General features: G+C 66.5%; 2 protein-coding genes across 8 annotated transcripts; both read left to right on the top strand.

Annotated features, from left to right (window-relative positions):
* Nucleotides 1-364: 364 nt before the first annotated feature.
* IKZF4 (IKAROS family zinc finger 4) lies at nucleotides 365-20,724 on the top strand. Of its 7 annotated transcripts, none has more exons than XM_080570934.1 (8): nucleotides 419-570; nucleotides 5,671-5,725; nucleotides 9,649-9,753; nucleotides 13,410-13,670; nucleotides 13,832-13,999; nucleotides 18,375-18,524; nucleotides 19,356-19,487; nucleotides 19,724-20,724. In XM_080570934.1, exons 2-8 carry the CDS (start codon nucleotides 5,686-5,688, stop codon nucleotides 20,446-20,448), a joined length of 1,581 nt encoding a protein of 526 aa, XP_080427060.1. In that variant the 5' UTR covers nucleotides 419-570; nucleotides 5,671-5,685; the 3' UTR covers nucleotides 20,449-20,724. The 7 variants fall into 7 exon arrangements, with proteins under 7 accessions (XP_080427066.1, XP_080427060.1, XP_080427063.1 ...); XM_080570935.1 differs by lacking the exon at nucleotides 419-570 and adding an exon at nucleotides 2,369-3,564; XM_080570936.1 differs by lacking the exon at nucleotides 419-570 and adding an exon at nucleotides 9,890-10,016 and having other exon boundaries at nucleotides 5,691-5,725.
* Nucleotides 20,725-23,042: 2,318 nt separating this feature from the next.
* Nucleotides 23,043-25,063, top strand: RPS26 (ribosomal protein S26). Its single transcript, XM_080570974.1, has 4 exons — nucleotides 23,043-23,197; nucleotides 23,956-24,133; nucleotides 24,695-24,825; nucleotides 24,953-25,063. The coding sequence occupies exons 1-4, from the start codon at nucleotides 23,195-23,197 to the stop codon at nucleotides 24,986-24,988; spliced, it is 348 nt and encodes a 115-aa protein (XP_080427100.1). The 5' UTR covers nucleotides 23,043-23,194; the 3' UTR covers nucleotides 24,989-25,063.
* The last annotated feature ends 474 nt before the right edge of the window (nucleotides 25,064-25,537 follow it).

The raw sequence follows: 25,537 nt of genomic DNA, 5'->3' as shown, positions 1-25,537 counted from the left end.
CGCCCTCCCTCCCCGCGGCTCTCCGGGGGTCCCACGGCGTGCCCACCTCGGGGGGGGGGGGGTGTCCCGGTACGTCCCGGTCCCACCCCCGGCACCTCTCGTGGCGTCGCTGCTCCCGCCCCGCGAGCCTCACCGGCGACCGGCGATCGATGACGGTATCGGCGATCGGTGGCGATCGATGACCGGTGGCGATCGGCGATCGATTGCTCCCGCCTGCCTCCCTCCCCCCTCCCCCCCTCCCTCCGGGGCCCGCCCTCGACGCGCTCGGCGCTCGGCTGAGCCCCCCCGGTGCCGGCCCGCGCTGGCCGCCCCCCCCCCCGCTCCCCCCCCCCGCTGCCGCCCCCCCCCCCCCCGGCGGCTCGGCGCTCGGCTGCGCGGCCTGGCTGCGCGCGGGGGCCGGAAGTGGCTCGGGGCCGGCGGGGGGGCCCGGGCCCTCCTCAGGTGAAGCCGCCGCCGATGGAGCCGCCGCCGCCGCCGCCGGGCCGCTGAGCGCCCCCCCCGCACCCAGCTCCCCCCCCCCCACCCCCCCCCCAACGCCCGGGCCGGGGGGGGCCGCTCCGTGTCCTGCCGGTGAGAAGGGGGGGGGGGTACGGGGGGGTACGGGGGGGGATGGGGGGAACCGGGAGGGAACCGGGGGGGGACCGGGGGGGGGGGGGACGGGGGGGAGATGGGAGGGAACGGGGAGGGCGGGGGGGGTACCGGGGAGGGGGGGGGTGTCTGGGGAGGGGGGCTTCGGGGAGGGGGGGGCTGGCACCGGGGGGGGAGCTCGGGGCGGGGGGGGGGGTCCCGGTCCCGGTCCCGGTCCCGGTCCCCCCACAGGTCGCGGGCGCTCAGGGAAGCGGGGGCGGGGGGTTGGGGGGGGATTTTGGGGGAGGGGTCGTCGCCCCCCCCCCCCTTCGGCCCTACAGCGCCGCTTCCCCGGGATGGGGCCGGGGGGGGCACCCCGGGGGCACAGCCTCAGGCACCGGGGCTCGGGGGGGGGGGGGGGGTTCCGGGCCCGGGGCTGCCCCCTCCTCCTCCTCCTCATCTTCATCATCTTCATCCTCGTCCCAGTCCCGGCTCGGGGGGGGGGGTCGCCGGTGCCGCCACCTGCGAACGGCGGGCAGCCCCCGGCCCAGGGTGGGGGCCCCGGGGAACGTCGCCGAAGTTGGCTGGGGCTGGTTGGGGTCGGGGCGCTTTGGGGTTGGGGCTGCCATCGGGATTTCCACCCCCCCCCCCGGTTCCTTTCCCCCTTTTCCGTGCCCTGCCCGTCCCCGTGCAGCTGCCCGCCTCCCGCAGCTGTTCCCCGCTGCTTCCCCCCCGGCCCCGGCCTCGCAGCGGGTTTCTGCAGCGGGGGGCTTGTGGCAGAGGGGTTTTGTAGCCGACCCCGTTAGGTCGAGGTCGGTGCCGGGCAGAGCCCCCCCCAGCTGCCCTGAGGACCCTTCCCGGTCCCTTTGGGTGGCTGTGCCGGGGGGGGTCCCTCCTTGGTTTGTTTCCCCGTCGCCCTGTCCCCTGCTGCCGCTTCTCCCCGAACGCGCTCCCCTTGGGGTCGCAGCGCCCTTGCCCCTCCCGTGCAGCTCCCCCGAGCCCTGGGGTGCTCCCCCCCCGGGGCGCTCCCCGACTCCGTTCCGTGGCTCGACGCCTCCTGCAGCGCGAATTCCCGGCTCGCGCCGCTTGTAGGGAGCGAGGACGCGTCCCTTCTGCCGCGTCCGTCGCCCTGCTGGTGCCGCCCGGGTTTTGACCACCTTGGTTGGGCAGCGTGGGCTCGTGGAGACCCCGGACCTGGCGCTTGGTCCCCGCTCGCAGCTGCAGGATCAGCTCCCGGGGCGGCGATGTGCTCCCGTGTCCCGCGGGGCCCTACGGGGGGCTCCACGGGTGCCTCAGCTCCCCCCGGCCGCGGGACGGGGCCGGCACCGGGCTTCCAAGAGCCGAAGGGTGCCCGAAATGGGAGCGAGGCTTCGACCGTGAGGTCTGGAAAGCGCTTCGGGCCGGTGCCGCCGGTGCCGTGCCGGTGCCGCCGGTGCCGTGCCGGTGCCGTGCCGGTGCTCCGGGTGTTGAAGCACAAAACCCCGGAGACCCCGCCAAGGCGTCGGGAGGAGATGGGGCACGGGGCACAGCGCTCGGAGGACGCCTCCCCTCCCGCCCCCGGTGGTTTGGTGCCGTTGTAACCGTGGGCGAGCGCCCGTCGGGTCGCAGAACAGCGGCGCTCAGGCGCGCGGCTCCCGTTTGCGGAGGTCGGCGCCTCCCTCCCGGGGTCCGCAGGAAGGTTTCTGCCCGTCGGCCGGAGCGGATGCTGAAGAAGGGACTTCCTTCTCCCCCTCTTGCTGCCAGGGGAGTCTGAGGAGACGCGGCTCGTCCTTTCATCTCTCGCAGGCTCAGCTCGGCTGTTTGTGGCGGTTATTTATTCGCGTTGCGGTGGTGCCTGCAGGGCACGACACGGATTTAGATGCTGAACAAAGACGTGGTAAAAGCTGGCCCTGGGTTGGCTCCGAATTCAAACTTCGTAGGAGTCGCTGGGCACCGGGAACGCGTTTAAGAGGAGCGATTTCACGTCGCGGTGCTTTTCCCGTCAAACCAAGCCGTGTTGGTGGCTGGGCACGCTGCGCGTCCCGTCGCCTTGGCTTCCGGAGCGCTTCCAGCGCGGGAGGAGCTTCTCCCGTGCGGTGAAAATTAACAAAAAAAAAAAAAAGCAAATAAAAAAAGCATCTTTGAGCGGAGATGCGCCTGGTGCGGGCTGGTGGCCTTCGTTTTGATCGTGGAGCTGAGGTTTGGCTCTGGATCCTCAAAGGGGTTTTCCCTCTCTCTCCTCCTGTTCTCTCGGGCGCTGGTCTCACGTAGGGCAGGAATCGCGGCCGCGCTGCTCTGCTCCCGCGCTGATCTCGCCATCGGGGTGCCCGGGGGGGCAGAGCGGTGCGAGCGGTTCGGTTGTGGGGTCCGCGAAGTTTTCCCTCCCGTCCCTAAAGCAACACCCAGAAGCTGCCGGTGCCGGGCGGCGTTGCTTCGCGCCGGTGCAAACGCCCGAGGGGACTCGGGGTCTCACCCCAAGCCAGCCTCGGGAGGCTGCCAGCGGCCGCCCTTTCCAGGTGGAGGGCTGCCTTAACTCCGTACGTGGTTTTCTTTTTTTTTTTAGCAATGACACTTCGTCTTCCTTAACGATATATTTCAAAACACGGAAACAATGGGAGCTATTTTCTAATGGATAAAACACGCCGCAGAGCCCCGCGGCCCGGCCGCTTTGCTGCCGGCTGCCGAGCCGCTCCGAGCGCGGGGCCGCCGCTGCCGCCGGGGCTCTGCCACCGCCCGGCCGCTGGGCTTTGAAGCCTCTCCGACGACACCAACTTTTCTCTCTTTTTTTTTAATTTTTTTAATTTTTTTTTTGAGCAGCCGGGTCGCTCGGCGCGCTTCTGCTTGCAGCGAAGGCGGAAAAAAAGCCCTCATGTCGGAAAATCAGCCGCCGCTGGTGGAAACAAGGCTTTGGGAGAAGAAGCGGCGGGGACCTTTACAGCGCTTACTCATCCTGACCCCGAGGGAAGGCTTTGAGGTGCTCCCCCTGCACCTTCCTCCTCCTCCTCCTCCTCGCCGCAGGTGCTGGGACATTACCGGGGCCGAGCCCTGAGCCCTTCAGCGCGGCTCCGGGCAGGGTTTGTGTTGGCCCCAGTGCTCGGGGCTTGTCCTGGGTGTTCGGAGGCGGCTCGAGCTGGGGAGGGAGGACTTGAAGGGTGGCAGCGGGCTCTGCCTGGCTCCTTTGGGGGGCTCCGAGGGTCTCCCGCAGCGCCGGGCGCTGGTGCGGCGAGCAGAGACCCGGTGCCTCCACTGCCGTCGGCGTCTTCCCTCTCTGCTAGCACAAAGGGCGTCCGCAAATCGCTTCGTGCGGAGACCAAGGGTGGTTTTATTTTAAACTGGGCTAGTTCTGAGGATTTTATGTTTTTTTTTTTTCCTTGAGCGCGGCCACATGGGGAAAAGTCCCTGTTTCGGCACGGAGGAGGGCACTGAGCTGCTCCAGTTCCTGGAGAAGTCCGCGGGCAGCACGGCTTCGTCCCCGGCTTTCCACCCGGGAGGAGTTTGGGGTCCCCCCCCTGGCTTCCCAGCCCTCTTGGGGTGCTTTTCCAAGGGGGAAGGCGCCCGGAGCAACGGGCACGGGGCCGTTTGCTGGCCGTAACCTTAATGGGACGGCTCGTGTGGGTAGGGAGCAGGAGTTGCAGAACTCGCTCCTTAACTCGGTTGCGTTTGGCTGATTATCAGCTGATTACTCGGAGGGAAATTAATTTCTCAGCCCAACTCCTCGCTGCCCAGGTCCCCAGGGCCGCCCGCTGGCGGGAAGAGGGGGCTTAGGGGCGACGCGGCGCGGTCCCCCCGCGTACTGCAAACCGCCGTCGAGGCTCATCCTCAGGGTGGTCGCTGGGCACCGGGTCGCGCTTTTTAATTTAGTGCTTCCTGGCTGCGGAATAGGAGAGAGAAAGGGCTTTGTAAATCAAATCGATTTTTTGTTATTACGTTGCCTGCCCTTTGCGCAAAGCAGACGGGTCTCTGAGCGTGTGCCTAGCGCGGAGGAGCAGAATTACGGGGTCTGCAGCTTCGTCACCCCCTGCAGCCCCCAGAACTGGGTCGGGGGTGGGCAGAAGCCCCCGGGCACGGCTCTGCGGTGCCAAACGGCGCGACGAGGGCCGGCGCGATGTGGTGTGGCGCAGGCAGGACCGGTGCCATGGAGCTGCCGCGCTGGGTGCCGCTGGGCCGGGCGCGGGGCAGCACGGCAAGAGCCTTTTATTCCTAATTAACGCAGAGCCAGCGGCCAGGCCCGGGGGTTAATTAGCCCAGGCTGGTGCGAGAAGCAGTCGTGGTTCAAATTCATCTTGTAAGGGGCTCGGTCCGAGAGGGGCGGCCGATTCCCTCCCGCTCGGAGGAGGCACCGAGCTCCCCGGGAAAGGCTCCGCGCCCTTACCGGCCCTCTGCGGGGCCTCGGGGAGCTCGTGGCGCTCCTCTCCCTGTGTGAGCGAGTCGCCCTTATTCCCCTTTTTGGGGGACGATTCATCTCCGCAAATTATCGCATTTTTTAATTGTTCTCGGCAGCGAACGCTCCGCTTCGGGGACATGTCAGCTGCCAATTACAGCACATGCTAACCGGCGAGGCTCGTGTTTTTAAAACTGCGCTCGTTTTGTTGTTTCAACAGCAGACGTAATTGACGAATAAAAGCCGTCTGAACATATAAAACCTTCGTTATCTCCGTGGGGTGCCGAGCAACAAAATACAAGGCAGATTTCCCTTTTATTTTAGCGTGGTCTTCGGAGCGGCGGTCTCGCTGCCCCCAGCCTCGCTGCTCTCGGGGACAAAACGAAGCCGAACGCCGCAGCTCGGCGCTCCCCGTACCCAAGGCTTTGCCTCCCTGCCATGGGCACCTGGGCACCCAGCGGCTGCTCCCCACGGGCAAGGGGGAAGCGAGTTGCCCGTGCGAGCCGTCCCGTGGCTGTTCGTCCGCCTGGCCGGGCGCGTGTCACGCCGGTTGGGCTTGGAGCGAGCCCCGGCGGGGCTGGCGCGAGGCCGGAGGGGATGGCGGTGACGCCGCGGCGGCGAAGCCGTTCCGGAGGAGCTCGGGGAGAGCGAGGGGGCTGCTGCGAGAGGCCGCTCGGCGGGAGGAAGAGCACCCGAGGCGCCTCCGGAGGCAAGCCCTGACTCAGCTCTGCTTTCTCTTTCAGCAAAGTACCTTAAGGATGGATATAGAAGACTGTAATGGCCGATCCTACATATCTGGTACGTCTGATCGTGGTATTTGCCGCTTATTTGGGGTTGCTCGTGTTTCAAGGCGCTCGGTTTTGCCCTCCGGCTGTAAGCTGTCCCGCTCGCTTCGCCCCAGGCTGTGCGGCGGCGCTGAAGAGCCGTGTCCGGCACGTGCCGTTAAGTGTCCGGGATGTGCCGCGTGCCCGTGGCGTAGCGAACAGCCGGCTACAGAGTCGTGGCTGGCCAGCCCTTGGAAGCATGCGCTGAACTTCGTGTGCCCGTCTGCGTGTCTGCTACCGGGGCACTGCCGCTGTGCCAGCACGCGGCCGGGGGCGAGATCCGAGCCCGGCTGGAAGGAAATTTCCAGGGCCGAGGGCGCAGTCCTGGGGCCGGGGCATCCGGGGGCTTTGCCCCCGCTTCCCACTCCTGTACGGTCGCGCTGCGCCCAGCTCACGGCTCAGGAGCACGGGGGGGTCTTGAGTGTCACAGGTGGTCTCAGCCGTGCCGTGCCAAGGAGAGCGAAAGCTGCTTTGGAAGGGCTCGGCGGGGCTTTTTGGGGCTCGGCGGGGCTTTTTGGGGCTCGGCGGGGCTTTTTGGGGCTCGGCGGGGCTTTTTGGGGCTCGGCGCCCCAGGAGGACCGCTGCTTGCGATGTGCCGTCCCCTCGGCGTGCTGGGCTGTGCTGGGACGTGTGGGGTTAGGGTACGGCCCGATGTGGGTGCAGAAGTCGCGCAGCCGGCAGCAGCCCGCGGGTCCCCGAGAGGCAGGAGGCCACTGGAGGAGCCGGGGCGCGGGGATGGAGCTCAGGAGCTGAGGAGCATTAAAAGGGAGGGAGATCCGCGGCGGCTGGGCCTCGGTGCCTTGACAGAGCTGCGCGGGGGACCTTGCGCAGCGCCCGGCTGCATAAATCACGTCGGGTCCTGCCCGTCCGACAAAGCTCGCCCTCGCATTCATCGCGCGCGCCGCCTTTCTCTGGAGACTTCCCCCGGTCCCCGGAGGATCCGCGCTCGGGTTTGGCGCTCGGCTCTCCTTGGAGCTGCTCCTGCTGCTGTTCGCCGGGGTTTGGCCTGCGGGATGCCTCCGTTAAGTAACGAAACGCTTCCCCCGCCGTGCCGGGGGCTGCCTGGCTCGCTTGGCTCCGTTCTCCACTGAGCAGAGCCGCGTCCCCCTGCCGCTTGCCGCCGTCCTCGCGCGGGGCTCGGCTGCGCGCGGGTGAGCTCGGTGCCGTGCCGCTGGCGAAGCTCCGGCTTTGCTTTTCCCTCGGGAGCTTCGTGGGCGAGCTGCCCCCTTCCCTGTGCTCCTGGCAGCCCAGGAAGGAGGCAGCAGGAAAAGCCTTTCTGGGCACAACCGCCGTCCCTCCCCGGGGCTGGAAGTGCTGGGGTTCGAGTTCTGGGCAGCTCTTGGGGCTTGGAGGGGATGGGGGCGGTTGGAGGACGGGTGAAAGGTGGGGAGAAGAGAGCCCCGTGGGCCATCCCCACCGGGGTCAGCGCTTTGTTTCCCCCGAACAGCCCTCGTTCACCTGGCCCAAAAGCAGAGAACCCCCCGGGCTCAGCCACATGGGGCTGGGGTGGGCCTGGTGACGATCAGCTGCTCGTTAAGGCCGGGGTCGGGGCCTGCTAATTAGCTGCTTTTTCGGTCGCCGAGCTGCTGGGGGGTTGAAACGACTGGAGGAAATGAACAGCAGAGCTCTCGAAACTTGTTTCTGCGAAATATGTTGAATTAAACGAGCTCTCTTAAAAAAAAATAAAAATAAAAAAATAAAAGTTGACATTTGTCAAATAGCGAGGTAACCGAAAGCCCGGAAATTCTTAAAGAAGGTGAAATCGGTTTTTTTTTCTCCTCCTTTGAATCCTTCACAGAAAATAAGCCCGTTGTGAGATGGCTCCGGTGGAGGCAGAGGCGTTACGCGGAGGGGCAGGAGCAGGGCAGAGGTGGGCGAGAGCCCCCCCGGTGTGCCGGTACCGCTCACCCTCCCGGCACCGCCGCACGTCCCCGGCACCTGAGAACGGGGCCGAGCGCTCGAAGCTCCTCGGAGAACCGGGCCGCGGGCGGGCGTAGGGGGGCAGCGGGGCCGTCTCACGCACCACGTGCAGGCTTCTCCTTGTTCTTGGAGCAAAGGGGACGCGGCCCCGCGTTTCTGGGGCCTGACGAGTCGTGGGAGAGGGGGATCGCTGCCGAACGCAGGCACCGCGGTCACGCCTCCCCCCCAGGGAGCCTCCCCGTGATCGGGGGTCCCGGTGCCAAACCCCGGGAGAGCCCCGTCCCCTGCTGCGGGGTCGGCGCCCCCGAAGCCTGCGGTTTTTAGTGCCGCACGCGGGGCAGGACGCGGACGGTTTTCTGCCACGGGGCGAGGAGGTTCCCGGCACCAGGGGTGGGGGCTGTCGGCAGGGCGAGGGGCGTCCCGGTGGGCTCGGGGAGGGCCGAGCGCCGCAATCGGCTCGGTTGTGCCGCGGTGCTGCCGTTCAGGAGCCGCTTTGGGATCCGGAGGAGGGAGCTGGGTGAGAGCCGAGGTCTGAGCGGGGAGCTGCGCCTCCCGCGAGGCTCGGGGGGAAATCGGCGCCCCGTTTCTGGGGCTGGGGACCCCACCTCCGTGCCCCCCGCCGAGGCAGGGGGGTCGGAGCCCCGGTGACAGGAGGCCGGTGCTGGGGGCGGCGCTGTCCTGTGGGCATCGGGGCCCCTCTGGGTGCCGTTTGGGGTCCCGCGCCCGGCTGCCGAGCCCCCGCCGCGCCTCCCGTCCCAAGGAGAGCGGCGCAGCCCGGTTCCCCGCTCGCCGTGCCGCCTGCCGGTAAAGCGACGGCCGCGTCCCTCGCTTCCAGGAATCGGCTCTTCCTGGAAGGTGAGCGGCCGCGGCCGCCCTGCCAGGGAGGCACCGACATGCACGCGCGGCCGGCTGTTTCCAAGGAGTTGGCTGTGGTAACGCTCGGGGGCTCTCCGGCAAGGTTAAATAACGCGGGCGGAACGGGAGCCAGGGGGGGGAAGGATCCCGACAACCCGGCGCTGTTTCCGCTCGCCCTCGGTGCATTCGTGGAGGGGGAGAAGCGGCGCGGAGGTGGGCACGGGGCACCCGTGGGGGTCTCGAGTCTCTTGCGCGGGCAGGGAGAGAGGGAGGCGAAGCGCCCGAGCCCTCGTGGAGGCATCCGGTGAGGTGTGCTTGGGGCGCAGCTCCCGACGTGCGGCACCGAAGCCCCTCCGAGAGGCTCGGGCCCCACCTGAAGCGGCTGCCGGGGGACGGGGCTGCAGGATGTGCCCCCGTCCCTCTGCGACCGCCGCGGGGCCGTTCTCAGCGGGGCTCCCCGTTCGGCGGTCTCCTAACCTCGTCTCGCCTCCCTTAGGGGTGCTCGTGGCTCGGACCGGCCGGCAGCAGCTCGCCAGCCCCACTCGAAGCCGCTGCGACCCCGGGAGGAGGGGAAAACGTCCCCGAAGGGGGGCCTGCGAAGGGTCGCGGGTGCTGCCGGCCGGTCCCAGCCGAGCGGCGGCTCAGCGCGCGCCGCCTGACCGCGGGCATTTGCCCCCCGCTGCTCCCCGCGCCCGGCGGGGCTGGCGAGCTCCACGGCCCCGCAGTCGCCAGACGATGGGACGAGCTGGGCTCAGAGCGCGCCGAGAGGAGAGCTGCCTCCAGACGCGAGCCTTTAGAAATAACATTCCCAGCTGTGCCGACGGAGACCGCGGAGCTTCTGCACTTTTCATCACAGAGCGCTTCGCCCTCCCCGTTCGCGCGGCGCGGCCGGGGCCACGGGAAGGGCTGGTGGCTCCTCGCGGGCAGCATCGCTGCCGCGTTTCCAGCCTGACCGGGCAGGGGCCTGGCTCCAGGCACGCGCCGGTGTGCGCGGCCGTGGGGTCCCAAAGGGTCCCGTCCGCCCGCGGCCCCTGTGGGAAGGGGGCCGGGGGATCGGCTGGGCTAGGCAAGGGCAGCCTCGGGCCTCGCTCACGTCTCTCTCCCTCCTCCCTGTTCCCAAAGGCAGCGGGGATTCCTCTCTGGAGAAGGAGTTCAGCTCGGCCATCGTGGGACCCGCGGTGAGCACGCCCAACAGCCAGCACTCCTCCCCGAGCCGCTCACTCAGTGGTGAGTACGCCGGCCCCGCGGCGAGCGGCCGTGGTGTCCCCAGGCCTGACATAATTCTGGCTTCCCGCTGGGACGGGTTTCTTCTCCTTCCCCGTCTCTGCTGACTGAATTCTCTCTCTTTTTTTTTTTTTTAAAGTGAATGAAACTGGTTTTTAGATTATATTTAAGAGCCTCCCGCCGTAAAATAGGTCTGACTGCCGAGCTGTCCCGGTCTGTCCCTCGTTGTTCCTGGCACACTGGTGGGAAATGGGATGTTTCTCTGGGTGAGTCCAGCAGGGCTGACGGAGCCCGAGCCTGGAGAGAGGCTATTTACATCGCAGCCTTCTCAGGGCACCAGTCAAGTTTCCACGGGCCGTACGTGCTGCTAAGTAGCATTGACGCAAGAGGAGAAGGAGCGCTGAGACGAGATAAGTTGGCAAGTCCCGCTTTGAATCGTGCTCTGTGCTCAGGAGCGAGGGTCGGGCGTCTCTACCCGTTGACTCGCTGATGCCTGGAGACTGCCCCTGCTTTGATCTCCCCTCCCTCCCAGCTCCTAGCAGATAATTGCGCCTTGCTTTTCCGTAGCAGAGGGACTCCCCCGGGATTTATCCACGTGCGCTCCCAGCGCTTGGTGGCTGGGACGTCTTGGTTTGGTCCTGGCGTTACAGGGTGGCTCGTTCTGAACCAAGATTTAAAATAAAAAAAGTTTTCAGGAGGGGTAATGCGAATTACCTCTGTTCCCATTTTTTTTTTCCCCTTTTCTTGCTTACTATTTATTTTGCATTTGCCCTATAAAAGTGCTTAGAAGCCCTGCGAAGAAATTAAATCTCAGATTTTCCGCAGAGAACCGTTCAGAGAGACGAGGCAGCCTTTTCGCTCCATCAGAAGCAAAAGGAATTGAGCACGTGGACTGGCTGAAGGGACAATAACGAACCCTTCCCCTTTAACAGCAGGATGCCGGTGATGGTATTGCCTCTGATCTGACTTGACTTCACAGCTGGTTCATCCAGCAAGCATCGTGCCCCAGAGGAGCAAGAATATTATATAACCTGTTCTGCCAGCAGAGACTTCTCTCCAGCGAGACCGGACTCTGCATTGGTTCTGAAAGGAGAATTACAGAACAATAGTTGGCCTCCCTTCTTTGCCCAGGAAAAAAAAATAAGTCCCCGGGGGAATGGGAAAAAAAAAAAAATGAAAATCAAAGTGCAGCAAACGTCAACTCATCCAGGCAGCTCCTGCCACCGAGAGAGGAGCTTTTCACTTCGTGTTTGTGCACGGAGGCGTCCGTTCGCGCTGGGGCTCCTGGATGCTCCCAGCGGAGCGTGGTGGCACCGTCCAACAACGAAAGAAGGAAAGAAAAAGTTGTGCTTCCCCCAGGAATGCTTCAGCTGCAGAGCCTCCTCCCGGGGCTGCAGCCAGCGGTGGCTTTGGCCAGTGGCTCGGCAGACGGCCTGCGAGCGCCTCTGGTTGCCAAAGCGGGGTGTCCGCATAGCTGCCGTTGCTGAGAGCCTCTCCGGGAAGGCAGCATTGTCTGCGGGCAGCAGGGGAAGGAGGGCAGCGCGCGCCAGAATTCCTGGGCTCCTCACCCTGCAATAAACTCCCCGCGGTCTCGGATGAATCACTTCCATGCTGCTGCTGCTCCTCGCTAATCCCCACTCGCGAAGCCGTACCTAGCTCCGAGGAAGAGCCGGGGCCGCGCCGTGCCGGGGGCGGCACGAAAGGGGCCTTCCCCTCGCCCAGCGGGCCCCCGGCTGGCCCTGGGGGTGCAGGAGGTCTCCCCGAGACAGAGGCAGCAACAGCGACGGTGCTGGCACGCCGGTGATCACGCGGCCTCCCGGTAAGCAACGCCGAGCCTTCCTGCTCGCCCGCCGGGAAGGATCGTCCCCGCCTCAGCCGGTGCTGGAGTTGATTCAGGGCCCCCTCCGGTTTTAAAGGTCAAATCCCGCGGCCGGTTGGGCGTCTGGGATCTTACCGAGGGTTTCGTGAACCCCCCCGCGGGGCTCGCTTCGGTCTGCAGCGTGGAGCGAACCTCCTGTGTGCCCCGACCCGCGGCTGAGAGCCCTCCGCCTCCCACAAGGAGCCGAACGAGCCCCAGGGGTCGCATCGGCATCGGATCTGGAAGCTTCTGGGATTTCTGCACGGTTGTGCTCAGGCTGCTTGGTTCTCACGCCTGTCTCCACCAGGCAGCTTGGACGCCGTAATCTCCTTCCCTCCAGGCAGCAGAAGTCTCCTTTGTGTATATAAAGTTCAGCTTCCTCCAGCCCCCACAGTTCTCCTCTTAAGGGATTGGGAAGAGCCTCCTGCTTTAAATGGAAGAAATAAGAATCTGATATTTCAAGGGATTCTGTAAATATTTTGTTTAAGCCTGCGGGCTCAGTGCATTGCCATGTGGGTGACCTGGATTTGGTTTCTCTCCCGCACCGCCGCCAGCCTCCGGCCTGACGGGACCAGCGCGAGGGGAGCAGGTAGCGGCCGTCCCCGGCTGGAGAGCGCCCGGAGCCTCCCCGGGGGGATTCCCTCCCGCGCTCGGGGTGGCAGGAAACTTCCCGCCCCGATCAGTTAAGGGCTCGCTCCCCGAGCAGGCGGCTCCTCGCCGAGGGCACGGAGGCTGAAACGCGGCGTCGGGACGGAGGAGAGGAGCTGTCTTCCCCTCCCTGCCTGCGCGGAGGAGCCGTCGCCGTCCAGCGGCCGTCCTCTCGGGGCCGGTTTGATTCGCGGCATTCCACCGCGCATCGGAGCGGCCGGGAATGTAGGTCACGGCTGGCGCAGCCGCCCCGCTCCTGGTGCCGCGGGAGGAAGGAAAGGTAGCGGCAGGAGGGGCCCTGCTGCGCCGCGGCGCCCTCCTCGCGCGCTCCTCTGGCTCCGGCCCGCAGCAAGCAGGCGCTGGACGTGGTTCTTCTGCGCCTCCCCCAGCACCGTTCCCCCCTCCCCGGCCTCGCTGCTGCCGTGGGGTCCGAAGCGCCGCGGGGCGGCTGCACGGGGCCACCTCCAGCCCATGGCCGTGGGACCTGTCCCCGGGGGCCGGCATCGCCCCCACCCAGTTCTCTGCTTCGTCACCCGAGCGCGCGGGGGCTCACGGTGCCCGAAGGCTCTGTGGGTGGCTGCGCGCTCGCCTCCCGCCGTCCTGTTGGTGTCTGCGTGCTCCGTTTAAATCCCTGGCGGATCCCAGGTCTTTAGGCAGAGGTGGGATCTCGGAACTGGAGGTTTTCTCTAGCGAGAGGGGATTTACCGGCTCTGAGAGGCTCGTGCTGGGCGCTGTCTGCCGGTAAATGTTGAGCCTTTACTGATTCAGTGTCAAAATCCGGTGTCTTCTGCTTCCTCTGAAGTACTCTAACAGCACAAGTGCTTTTTCTTTCACCCTCTGTCTTTGAATACAGGGAACAAAACGTGTTTTTTTGCCTTCGGTTGGTCGCCTCACGGGGCAGGATGCAAAGCAGCAGTCCTCGGGGTGTGCAAACAAGTTGTCCGGCCCATAACCTCTCGTGATCTGTGCTCGATGTCTGTTCTTAAGTAGTCAACAGGACAAGAAGATGCGCGTTTGCCACAAACAATTCACTTAGCGCATCGGCAGTATTTATTTTAGGAGTGAGCCTTGCCTAAACCGTGCTCCGAGCCTCTTTAACTCCGGTTTTCTCCCCTGCCCTGACCGCGTTTTGTCCTTTTCTGCCTGCCTGCAGCGAACTCGATCAAGGTGGAGATGTACAGCGATGAGGAAGCCAGCCGGCTGCTGTCGCAGGACGAGCGGATGCTGGAGAAGGAGGACAGCGTCATCGTGGAGGACTCGCTCTCGGAGCCCCTGGGCTACTGCGACGGGACGGGCCAGGAGCCGCACTCGCCTGGCGGCATCCGGCTGCCCAACGGCAAGCTGAAGTGCGACATCTGCGGCATGGTGTGCATCGGCCCCAACGTGCTGATGGTGCACAAGCGCAGCCACACCGGTGAGCGGCGGCCCCGAGGCTGCCTGAGCGGGGCGGGGTGGGCTCGGGGGGGCTGCGGGCTCCTTGAGGCCCGGCGGCGAGCGCCTGTGGGCTGCGTGCTCCGCTGGGGCCGCGGCAAACGCTTCGGAGCAGGGTTTCAGGCAGGGTTTTTCGTCCCGCAGGAGAACGGCCGTTCCACTGCAACCAGTGCGGAGCCTCCTTCACTCAGAAGGGAAACCTCCTGCGCCACATCAAGCTGCACTCCGGCGAGAAGCCCTTCAAATGTCCCTTCTGCAACTACGCCTGCCGCCGGCGCGACGCGCTCACCGGCCACCTGCGGACGCACTCCGGTGGGTGGCCGTGGCCGGGGAGGAGGAGGAGGAGGAGGCAGGGGAGGAACACGCGGAGAGGGAGCAAAGCCGGGGGGGCTGAGCCCAGCTCTCGACAGCGTGCGGGTTCCCGGACCCGTGGCGCGGCCGAGGGCAGTGCCCGGGCCTGGGGAGGTGGCGGCGGCCGGGGGCCGCGGCGGCTGCGGGGGCGCCTGGGAGGCTTCGTGCTGCTGCCTGCCAGTAGTTCCCGGGGGATTATTGCATCTCTTTCTTGTAAAGATAAATGTTTAATAGATTTTATTGAGTCGAGATAGGTCCCACCCTTGGGTGTGCCCTGCCCCAGCGAAAAACGAGCACCGAGGGGTTTTGTTTGTGCTGTTTTGACATTGTCCTTTAGAAATGTGACATTTGAGATGTGGTTTGCACCCTCCGGTTCCGTGATGTAACGGCTGGCTGGGGCCACGGGTGGGAGTGAGGCGCGCCAGCGGCCCCCCCGCCTCGCCGTTCGCTCGCCCTTGATTTGCGCACCCGCGCGCTTCCGCGGTGCTGCCGGGGCTTTTCGAGGTGGCGCCGGTGGCTTTGAACACCTGCGGCTCCCCCCTCTCTAACCTTTCGAGCGCCCCGCATGGAAACGAGTGTCTTGGCGTGCTTCCTTTAAGGGAAAACCGGCTCCTCCGAGGAGCCCGTGCTCATCGCAGGCTTGCTCGGAGCCCAGCAGCCTGCTCCCCCCTCGCGGCCCCCATTTTCTTCAGGGTTTTGCCCCTCGCCCCTTTCCGCCGCAGGGTGCGATGCTGCGGGTTTTAGCTCCCGTCTGAATCTTCCCGCTTCGCCCTTTCTCTGGGGATTTATTTCCCCTCCCCTACGCACCCGGGACCCTCCTGGAGGTGCGGGAGGGGAATTGGAGCAGTTTGGTCCCCGGGGCGCGGGGCTGGGGCTGTTTGCTCTCACCTGGCGCCTGCGTGGGAGGAGGCTCGGGGCTTTTGCGGGAGCTTTCCGCCCGCTCTGCGTCGTCTCTGGGCATCCCCTCCGCAAAGGGAAAAATCTGCTGCTCGGTGCAGAGCCCTTTTGGTCCCGTGCCCGGTCCCGCAGCCCGTGCGGAACGCAGGTGGCGTTTCGATACCAAGGTGATCGGAAGAGTCCGTTCCTCCCCGGGGAAGGGGTGAGGTTAACGGCCTGGGGCTTTGCCAGTTTACGGGGACAAAAAGGCAGGGAAATCCTTTCCCTGGAATCCTTCCTTATCTTTAAGGGGTGGGGTGGGGGGGAAGAAAAAGAAAAAAAAAAAAGAAAGGAGCTGGTTGTTGGAGGCAAAAACCCTCCTGTCATCGACTCCAGAGAGCAAAGAGCGCCTGCGTCTCCTCCTGCCCTGCTCGGAGGCTGAGGAAAGCCAGACCCCGGTGACAGCGCGGCTCCCCGCCGCGCACGGGAAGAGCCCGGGGCGGTCGGCTCCATCCCTCCTCCTCCTCCTCGGGCAGCGCCCGGGAGGAGCTGCCGGGGCTTTGGGCATCGGCCCGACGGGCTCTGCAGGGGTCCCGCTAGGAAGGGGGTGTTTTTTTTGGTGTTTTTAAACCCTCCCCATCCAAGGGCAGCGAGTGCGGGCTGTGGGTTCTCAGGGCTCTGCGGGGCTGAGGTCTCGTGGGGAGGACACGCGGGGCCGGCGAGACCACGCTCGGAGCCCTGCCACGAGCTCCTGGGGCTTTCTGCCAGCTAACTGACGTGCCTCCAGGGACCCTGAACCTGGCCTGGCACCAAGATCCGAGGCCGTTCCTGGGCCCCGTGGCCACGTCTCCTCCCGTGGGATGAAATCCCCCCCCCGGCTGTGCCTGCCCCCCACCTGTGGCCTCGCAGGGTGCCCGGAGCTGGGTGCTCAGCGCCCCTGGTGCAGACTCGGGGCTGCGCCAGCCTCTCCCCGCTGCCGGGCACGGCAAGGGTGCCTGCGAGTCCTCGAGCCAGGAGAGACAGAAATGGGACAAGCCCTCGCAACATATCAAACAGCAATTAGTCTTTGCGGGAGCTAATTACCGAGAAAAGCTTCGCTTAATGTGGATTTCACAGGCAGAAGCCGAGCGGCTCCCCTGCCCGGGTGGAAGGCGGCGGGGCCGGCTCTTCCCTCCCTCTCCCCTCACTGAGGCGTGCGCGTCTCCTGCCGTCCCCACGGGGGACGCGGCGGCTTTCATCTCGGAAGACGTGCCGTCCAAAAAAGTGAGGTATTAAAATCCAGATCAAACGCGCCGCGTGGCTCCGAAATAGATCAGAGGCTGAGCCCCCCCCCCCCCCCCCCACTCCACCCCGGGACGGCTGAGCCGAGCCGCCCGTCCCCGGGGACCCCTCTGCCTCTCAGCCCTTTCTGCAGCCCCAGAGCGAGCGATCCTGGGGCTCGCCGCGTGCTGCGGTCAGCCCGGAGCTGGCCGCGAGCCTGCTGCCGGCGTGGGGCGATGGCTCCAGCGCGGATGGACAGCCCCGACCCCCGTGGGGCTCCCGGGAGGGCTTTGTGGGCACGGGGTCGGGTGGTTTTGTCGGGGAGCGACGGGACCGAGCCGTTTATTGAACCCTGACGGGTAAAAGCTGAGCGAGCGATGGGGGTTAGTGAGAGAGAACGGAATTTGGAGCCGAGGCTCCAGCGTCCGGGTCGCGGGGTTTGAGGAATAAATTCCCAGCGCACGTTCGTGTGTTCCTGCTTGGAGCCCAGCGGCGTCCTCGCCTCCCTTGGGGCTGGGGTAAAGCAAAGCTCGGCCGCTCAGTGACGGTGCTGCCGCATGGGGAGGGCCAGCAGGGGAGGTTTGCGCTTGTCATCGGTTCCTCTGGGCCCATTTCCAACCTGGATACACCGCGGGGAAACTCCAGGGGAGGCTCCAGGACCTGCTGCGGCTCGGCCGGGCCGGCGGCACCACAGCTCCCTCTGCAAATCCTGGGGCTGGGGCAAACGAGCGTTCAGCAGCGGCCCCAGCAGGTGCTTTTCAGAGGCACCTTCTAAAGGTTAAACCGCAAGCTGCAAAAATGCTGAAAACAACCCTTAATGCTGACGGGAACAGAAAGAGCCCGGTCTGGGCGGGCAGCACGGCCGGGGCGCGGGGGTTGGAGGGCTCCGAGGTGGCCGTAACCGCGCCGCTGCTCACCCCCGGCAGCGGCTCCCGTCCCGCGGCGGGGAGGAAGAGCGCAGCGTCGCTCCCGGCACCGCGGGGGGGCTCGTCCTCGCCCCTTCCCCCCGGGCACGCGCTCCGGGATGTCGCCCCCTCTCCGCCTAGGCGCTGCCCTAACGCGCTCGATTCGCAAATCGCCCGGCGAGCGGCACAAAACCCCGGTGTCAGCGCCCACGTTTCCCCGTCCCCCGCGCAGACGGTGACCCACGAGTCGCGGTGGGAACGCGGGTGGCTCCCAGAGCTGCCGTCCCCCCCTCGGGAGGTGCCGGGGTTTGTCGCCGTGAGTGGCCCGCTGCTGAAGACGCGCCGGTAATGACGCCGCGTGCGCAGCCCAGCGCCGGGCCCTCGGCGCGTCGCGGCTGCTCTCCTTTGTCTGGCAGCCGCCAGGCAGTGGGGCTGCCCGCCGACCTTGGGCGGCCGCGGCGATTTGCAGTCAGAAGTGGGAAAATTGGGAGAGACGAGAGTGAAAATGCGCCTGACGAGCGTCTTGCCACGAGTCGCGGCGCGCGTCCGCGCGCTCTGCACAGCAGCCAGGCGCTGGCCGAGCCGCTGAGCGCTCCGCGGCGGATGGAGGGTGAAGAAATGCTCGGTGGCGGTCAGGAGGCCGGGGGGGGGTTTCCAGCTGCCCTCCCGAAACGCCGCCTTTGCCGTGGGGGTTTTACCTGGCGGTGCGTAACGAGGACAGGCGGCTGCCAGAAACCCGCGGCCCTGAGGTCTGCGGGCGCAGAGCGCAGATAAAAGGCAGGTCAGAGGTGGTTTGTCGCAGCCGAGCGGCGCCGTTCTGATTTATTGTCACAGCCTCCGTCTGTCAGGATCCGGGCGCGTTCCCCTGCTCTCTGGCAGGGAGCGTTGGAGGAGGCAGCTCGTCTGCCTGGCTCGGCCCCCTCTGTTTCGGGGTGACCGGGAGGAAAGCTGGGCTCGGCGCCGGGAGGTACGGGTCTCCTTCCCGGCTCTGGAAATGGTTTTGAGCGCACCAGAGAGCCAGCGGTGCCCGGGCCCGCGCTCTGCAGGCGGCATCGACGAAAAACGCTCGCGCTTGAGGTGCCAGAGCAGGGCGGGTTTGGTGCTGGTGCCTTTCTGCACGGCGCAGCTAGATGGGGCGCTGCGCCGGCGGCTGCCTTACATGCAGGCAGCCCGCTGCTTCCCTCGCCTCCGGACTCGCTTCCAGCCCTTCCCGGGCTCTGGGGCGAGGTGGCTGCGGCGGCTCAGCGGCGATTTATCTGTTCTCATGGCCAGGCTCTTGCTTTCATGTTTTGCAGTCTCCTCCCCCACCGTCGGCAAGCCCTACAAGTGCAACTACTGCGGCCGCAGCTACAAGCAGCAGAGCACGCTGGAGGAGCACAAGGAGCGGTGCCACAACTACCTGCAGAGTCTCAACACTGAACCGCAGTCGCTGGCCAGCCAGCAAGGTCGGTACCGCGGCGTCTGGCAGCCCCGGGCGGGCACCGGGGGTGGGAGACCACGGGGTGGGCTCGCCCCCAGCGCTGTGTCTGCCTGACGGAGCTTTGCTTCGGGCTCATCCTTCCCAGCAGAAAAGGGGGAGGCGGAGAGCCCAGAGCCCCGGGGCCGTCCTGTGCCCCCGCGGTCGTGGGATGAAAGGCGCTATGCGTGCGTTGGTTCGTGCCGCGGGCTGGCACAAGTGCAAAGAGTCGCCTCGCTTCTCCGTCCCCGTGCCGGCAGCCAGGCAGGGCAAACCCCCTGAGCGGACACGCTCCTGTCCGAGTGCGAGGACTCCCCAAATGTTTTCCATAAATAACAAAACACAGTTACACCGCCGTGATGCAGGGAATTCACCCTGGCGGGCGGGCTCCGCGTGGCTTGGAAGCGCGTTCTTGCTCCTCCACGGAGCCCGGAGATGGCTCCCTGCGCGTGCTGCGCTGGCGCAGAACCAAACCTGTCGCATTTCTGGCTCCTCGCCCTGCTGGAGCCAGACCCGATCCCGCCGGAGCCGCCGGGACTGGGGCGAGGTGTGTCGGGTAAGGCCGCGCAGAGGCGCTAACCAGACGAGCTGTAACTGACGGCACGGGAAGGGAAAAGCCGCCTTCGCCAGCGGTGAAGCGGGGCCGGTCCCTCCGGGACGGCTTCGAGAGGCAGCAGTAGAGGCGAGGGAGCTTCAACCCCCTGAAGCCGGCTCCTCTCGCCCCGGCGCAGCCTCGAGCCTCCGGCCGGGGCCGCAGGATGCCCATCCCGCTCGCCCCGTCCCCGCTTGCTGGCTGACCGGGTTCCCCTTGTCTTGCCAGGTGACGAGATGCGAGACCTGGAGATAGTGCCGGACTCCCTGCTTCACCCCTCGTCCGATCGGCCGACGTTTATTGACCGGCTGGCGAACAGCCTCACCAAACGGAAACGATCGACACCTCAGAAATTCGTGGGTAAGGGGCTGCCCCCTTGCTTCCTGGGCAGACAGGAGAGGAGGGCGAGGAGCAGCCCCCGGCTGCCGGGGCCCCCACGGGCTCAGACTCTGCACTTGGGCACACCGCTGCCGCTCGCATAGCGCCTTTCATCCCCGCGGGGCCGGGGAGGGATGGGACGGGACCGGGACGGGACCGGGACGGGACGGGGTCCCTGGGGCCGGCCCACCCGCTCTGACACCGTCTCCTTCCCGCAGGGGAGAAGCAGATGCGATTCGCCCTCTCCGACCTCCCCTTTGACGTGAACACCGGCTTCGAGAAGGACGTGGAGATGGTCTCGGCCCACCACCCCCTGGACCCCTCCTACGGCAGCTCCCTGTCCCTGATGGGAGGCGAGCACCTGCGCCCGCTCCGGCTGCCCCCCACAAACTGCATCTCGGAGGTCACCCCCGTCATCAGCTCCGTCTACACCCAGGTCCAGCCCCTGCCGGGCCGCCTGGAGATGCCGGGGAGCCGGGAAGCCGCCGAGGGGCACGAGGACGTGGCGGACGGGGTGCAGGTGGTGTACCGGGGCCGGGAGCCGGGCGTTTCGCCCAGCAACGGCTGCCAGGACTCCACGGACACGGAGAGCAACCACGAGGAGCGGACGTCGCAGCTGGCGGCGGGGAACTGCGCCAGCAGCCGCCAGAGCCCAGCCTACGCCAAAGAGGACCCCAAGGTGCCGGAGGGGCCCCCGGCCGCCCGCTCCACGCCCAGCTCAGCCAAAGACGCCCTGCGCGTGGTCAACGAGGACGGGGAGCAGATCAGGGCCTTCAAGTGCGAGCACTGCCGCATCCTCTTCCTCGACCACGTCATGTTCACCATCCACATGGGCTGCCACGGCTTCAGAGACCCTTTCGAATGCAACATCTGTGGCTACCACAGCCAGGACCGGTACGAGTTCTCCTCCCACATAGTGCGGGGCGAGCATAAAGTCGGCTAAACCCCCCCCCCCGACACACACACCCCCCGAGCCCCCCAGGCCTGACCCCACTCCTCCTCTGTCTCTAGCTCAGCCCCTCCACCCTTAGGGCATGGAACTGTTGGTTTTTCTTTTATACTCCTTTGCACTGACTTTGGCTACAAAAATATTTAAAAAAAAAAATAATCGATAACTGAAAAAAAAAAAAAAACAACCACCCCGGAGAGGGGGAGCTCTTAACAATTTGCCTTTTTATAAATGGAGTTATTTAAATATTAACGGACTTTTTTGTGCTTTCCTCTCCCTCCACCTCCCTCTGTTATTTATTGAGCTGCTTAGTTTCTCTTTTTATAACTTTTTCCACCCCCAAAGTCTCGCTTGAATTTCTGAGACTGGTCCCCCCCCCCCCAAACATCCCGTGCCGGCCCCGCGGCCGGACCCAACCTCACATTAGGTGCTAAAACCCCCCCGGGCTGCCCCGCTCCGGCCGCTCCTCCCCTGTGGGTGCTGGGGGGGCTCATCATGGGTTTAACACCGGGGGGGGGGGGCAAGGCCAGGACCCCCTCCTCCCGGCGGGGGCTTCCCCCCCAGCCCCGAGCCCGGCCCCGTCCCGGGGGGGCTCGGGGTCGCTCCGAGAAATGAAGGAAAACCAGAGCCCGGTGGGGCCGGGGCGAAGGCTCCGCTCTCCCTGCGGTTCCCTCCTCTTCCTCGCCGCCCCGGCGTCCCAGCTCGAGGGGCCCTGGGGGGGGGGGAGCTGCGTTTTTGGGGGCGATAACCAAAAACGGCGAGCGGGGGGCACCAAGGCCCCCCCGGGCACCGAGGTCGCTCAGCAGCAGCTCGCCAGACTGCTCTCCTGAGGTCGAAACCAAAGGCTGTTCTTTTTTCTACGAAAACAAACAAAACCACCTCACGAGTCGGCAACGCCTGTTGCCCCGATCTGTTCTTTTTTCGCTCGTTTTTGGTTTTTTTTTTCTTAATTTTTTTTTTTTCCTTCTCCTTTCTTGCTTTTCCGTCGGCGGTGTTCGTGTCCTGGACGGCGGCACCACGGGGACACCTTGGGGCCCGTCGGTGCTGGCGGGGGGGGGCGCCTCCCCCAGCCCCGCTCCGCCGAGCCCCCCCGGGACGAAGCTTCCCCAGCTTCAGGCCTTCGGTGGGCAGCCGCCTTTGGGGGGCTTCGGGGGTCTCGGGGCGGGGGGGCCGCTCGGTGCTGCCTGCCCCCTCCCCGCCGTGCCCCCCCCGCCCCCAGAAGGGGCTTCAAAAGCAGACCCGGGAGCTCGGCTGCCCCCAAGCTCGGCCTTTTCTTTCCGTCTCTTTTTCTTTTACCTGTAAGAGAGTCTAAGACAAATGTAGGAATTTTGTAAAACTCCAGGTCGCTTTACTTGTGTAAATATCTATATTTTTTAATCAGATGTATGAAGAACAAAACGATGATGTGCAATACCCCGCCCCTCCCGGCTACGGCCGCTCCTTCCTTCCCGACGAGTTTTCAGTTGTAGAGCGTTCATGGATTTGCTGTCGTCTTGGTTTTCCCCTTTTTTGTGAGGTTAGACTCGCTTTTGGACAAAACAAACCCCCCCCCCCGCCCCCACCCCCCCCAGCTCTTACCGCAGCAGCTTTTTGTATCTGTAAGATATTGTAAGTACCTATTTGTGTAATGGAGATCTACTACTGTAAGTTTTGTACTGTACTGGCTGAAGGTCTGTTATAAATAAACCGGAGTAATTTAACGCCCCCCCCCCCCCCCCGGCCGCATCGCTCCTGGGGGGCTCGGGCTGGGGCTGGGGGGCTGCTGGGGCTGGGGGGCAGGGCCAAGGGGTCCCTCTGGGATCCCTCTGGGGTATGGGGGGGGTGCAGGGGCCCTTGGGGCTTCCCCCCCACAAAGGGGGGCTTAGGGGGGCTGGCTACCCCTAGGGTGGGAGCTTAGGGGGTCGGGGGACCCCCAGGTTTGGGGGACCCCCAGGTTTGGGGGTCGGGGGGCTCGGGCTGTTGGGCTCAGTGCAGGGGTCTGTGGGGGGCGCAGGGCTCCGTGCTGGGGGGGGGGGGGGGGCTCAAGGATCCTGCGCCCCCCCCCCCCCCACCAGGAATGGGGGCTCAGGGGGATGGGGGACCCCCTGGGGTGGGGTTTGGGGACCTCAGTGCAGGGGGCTGGGGGGCGCAGGACTGAGGGGTCCCTGTGGAGGGGGGGCGCAGGATGCTGAGGGCTCCCCCCCCCCCCCCCGAATAGGGGCTCGGGGGGTGGGCTCCCCCCTGGGGTGGGGGCTCGGGGACACGGGGGACCCCCGGGTTTTGGGGGGGGGGGACGGAGGGAGGTGGGGGACCCCCGGGTTTTGGGGGGGGGGGGCGCCTGGGGCCCTCCCGGAAGCTGGGGTAGGGGCAGGGCACGTGACCCCCTCCCCCGGAACCTCCCCCCCCCGCCTTGCGCAGCCCCAGGACTACATTTCCCAGCATGCCCCGAGGCGCCGCCGCGCTCTCACCACGCGGCGCGCGCGGGGCTCCCTCACACCCCACGCATCGCGCGAATCCTTCCGCCGCGCCGAGAACAAAAAGTAGTCCCGGCCCCTCCCCCGCCCCCCCGCCGCACCGGAGCCGCGGCCCCCCCCGGGACCCCCCCCTACCCCGCCGCCGGGGCCGAGCCGAGGGGCCGAGAGGGGCTCGGCGGGGCCGGGGCGGGCGCGGGGCCGCGGCGGGGCCGCTTCCGGGCGGAGGGATCCGTATATAAGGGCGGCGGCGGGGGGACTGGGCCCTCTTTCGCCGCCCCGGCAGCGAGATGGTGAGGGCGGCGCGGCCGGGGGGCGCCGGGGGGAGCTCAGCGGGCACCGGGGGCACCGGGAGGGGGCCAGGGGGCGGCCGGGAGCCGGGGGGAGCCGGGGGGGGGGCCCTGAGAGGGCCCTGAGGGGGCCCTGAGGGGGCCCTGAGGGCCGCGTGTGGGGCACAGGAGGCCGCGGGGGGGCTGTGGAGGGGTTCTGGGGGGCAATGGGGAAGGTGGGGGGGGGTTGGGGGGGTAGGGGGCAAGGGGAGGGTCGTGGGGGCTCCATAGGGCGAGGGGTGCAGCGGGGGGGCCGCGGGTGTTTGGGGGGGTAGGAGGGGTTGTGGGGTAGGGGGAGGTCTATGAGGGGCGGGGGGGATCTGGGGAAGGGGGGTGCATGTGGGGCAGGAGGGTTATGGGGGGGGACCCCCTGTGGGGCAGGGGGGTGTGGGGTAGGGGGGTGTGGGGGTCCCTACAGAGCAGGAGGGGTTATGGGGTGGGGAGGGTGGGGTCCCTATGGGGCAGGAGGGGTCATGGGGTGGGGGGCTCCCAGTGTGTGGGGAGGAAACCCTGTGGAGCAAGGGGGATATGGGGTGGGGGGGCTCCCTATGGGGTGTGGGGGGGACCTCTGTGGGGCAGGAGGGGATGTGGAATTAGGGGTCCCTGTGGGGCAGGGGGTGATATGAAGGGGGGGCAGAACAAGGCTGTGGGGGCACCGCTGGGGTGCGGGGGGGGCTCGGGGTCGCGGGCTCCAGGGTTCATCCCCTGCCCTGCTCTCGCAGACCAAGAAGAGGAGGAACAACGGCCGGGCCAAGAAGGGCCGTGGCCATGTCCAGCCCATCCGGTGCACCAACTGCGCCCGCTGCGTCCCCAAGGACAAGGCCATCAAGAAGTTTGTCATCAGGAACATCGTCGAGGCCGCGGCGGTCAGGGACATCTCGGAGGCCAGCGTCTTTGACTGTAAGGGCTGGGGGGGCGTCCCTGTGCTGTGGTTCCCCCCCCCGGTAACGGGCCGGACCCCGGTCCCAGCGGGCGGCTGCGGGGCCGGCGGCCAGGCACTGTCAGCACCTGCACCCTCCGTGTCCCCCCCCACATCATGGCCCCACAAGTGCCTCTTGTCCTCTGCGTGGGGATGGGGAGGGGATGCGGTCGTAGAATAGAACAGAATGGGTGGAGGGGAGCTCAAAACTCACCCAGCTCCAACCCCCTGCCATAGGCAGGGACGCCACCCCGTGATCAGGGTGCTCAGGGCCTCATCCAGCCTGGTCCTGAACACCTCCGGGGATGGGGCGTCCCCAGCCTCTGGGCAACCTGTGCCAGCGTCTCGCCACCCGCTGAGGGAGAAATTTCCTCCTAACCCCTGATCGAGGCCTCCCCTCCTTTAGTTTAAAACCATTCCTGTCGACATCCGACTGAGCATGGAGTTGCTCCAGCTTTTTATAAGTCCCTCCGTTGCCCTCGGGTTTTTCTGGGGGGGAGCGGAGCTGGGGCTGACCCCCTCTGTCCCCCCTCACCCCCCAGCCTACGTCCTGCCCAAGCTGTACGTGAAGCTGCATTACTGCGTCAGCTGCGCCATCCACAGCAAGGTGGTGAGGAACCGCTCGCGGGAGGCGCGCAAGGACCGGACCCCCCCGCCCCGCTTCAGGCCGGCGGTACGTGTCGGGGGGGTGGTACGTGTCGGGGGGGGCGTTGGGAGGGTGGCCCCGAATGGATTTGGGGGACGGGGGGTTTGGGGGGCGCCCCCCCTGCATCTCGCTGACGCTCCCTTTTCTCTTGCAGGGCGCAGCCCCACGGCCTCCCCCCAAGCCCATGTAAGGAGACCGCGACTGAAAACGTCCCCGGGCTGAAAATGTCCCCGAGTGCAGCCTGAATAAAGGACTTGACTCCAAACCTGGCTCTGTGCCTGTTTGGGGGGGGGTGCGGGGGGGGGGGTGTGGGCGAGTCGCCCTGGGGTCCGCACGGCTGTTTGGGGGGGATCCTTGGGGCGTTCTGGGGGGGCTCCCACCCCCCTCGTCATAAGGTGGGCAGAGGGGGGGGGGTCGTGGTCTCACTCCAGAGACGTGCAGAGGATGGGGGGCTGCTGAGTGCCCCCCCGGCGGTGAGTCCCCGGGGGGTCCTGTCCTCTGGGGAGGGGGTGCTGGCTCCCCCCAGTCCTGCAGGTGGCTGGGGAGGTGTTTGTGTGTTGGGGGGGGGGAGGGGATCGCCCCCGGTAGCCCCTGCCCGTGTGGGGCAGCTCAGGGAGGGAGGGGGCTGCGTCTTCCCCAGGGGCTTCTCCCTGGACCCAGCCCGGGGGTGGGCAGCGCCCCGACCCCTAGCAGCGCCGGGCTTTGCCGGGGGGGGCCGCAGCCAGACCGGACCCTGCCG

Source organism: Anser brachyrhynchus (genome assembly GCF_964034855.1).
Source record: "Anser brachyrhynchus genome assembly, chromosome: 29".
Classification (NCBI taxonomy): domain Eukaryota; kingdom Metazoa; phylum Chordata; class Aves; order Anseriformes; family Anatidae; genus Anser; species Anser brachyrhynchus.
The sequence above is the reverse complement of the archived record's forward strand: the minus strand, read 5'-3'. Positions and strand labels throughout refer to the sequence as shown.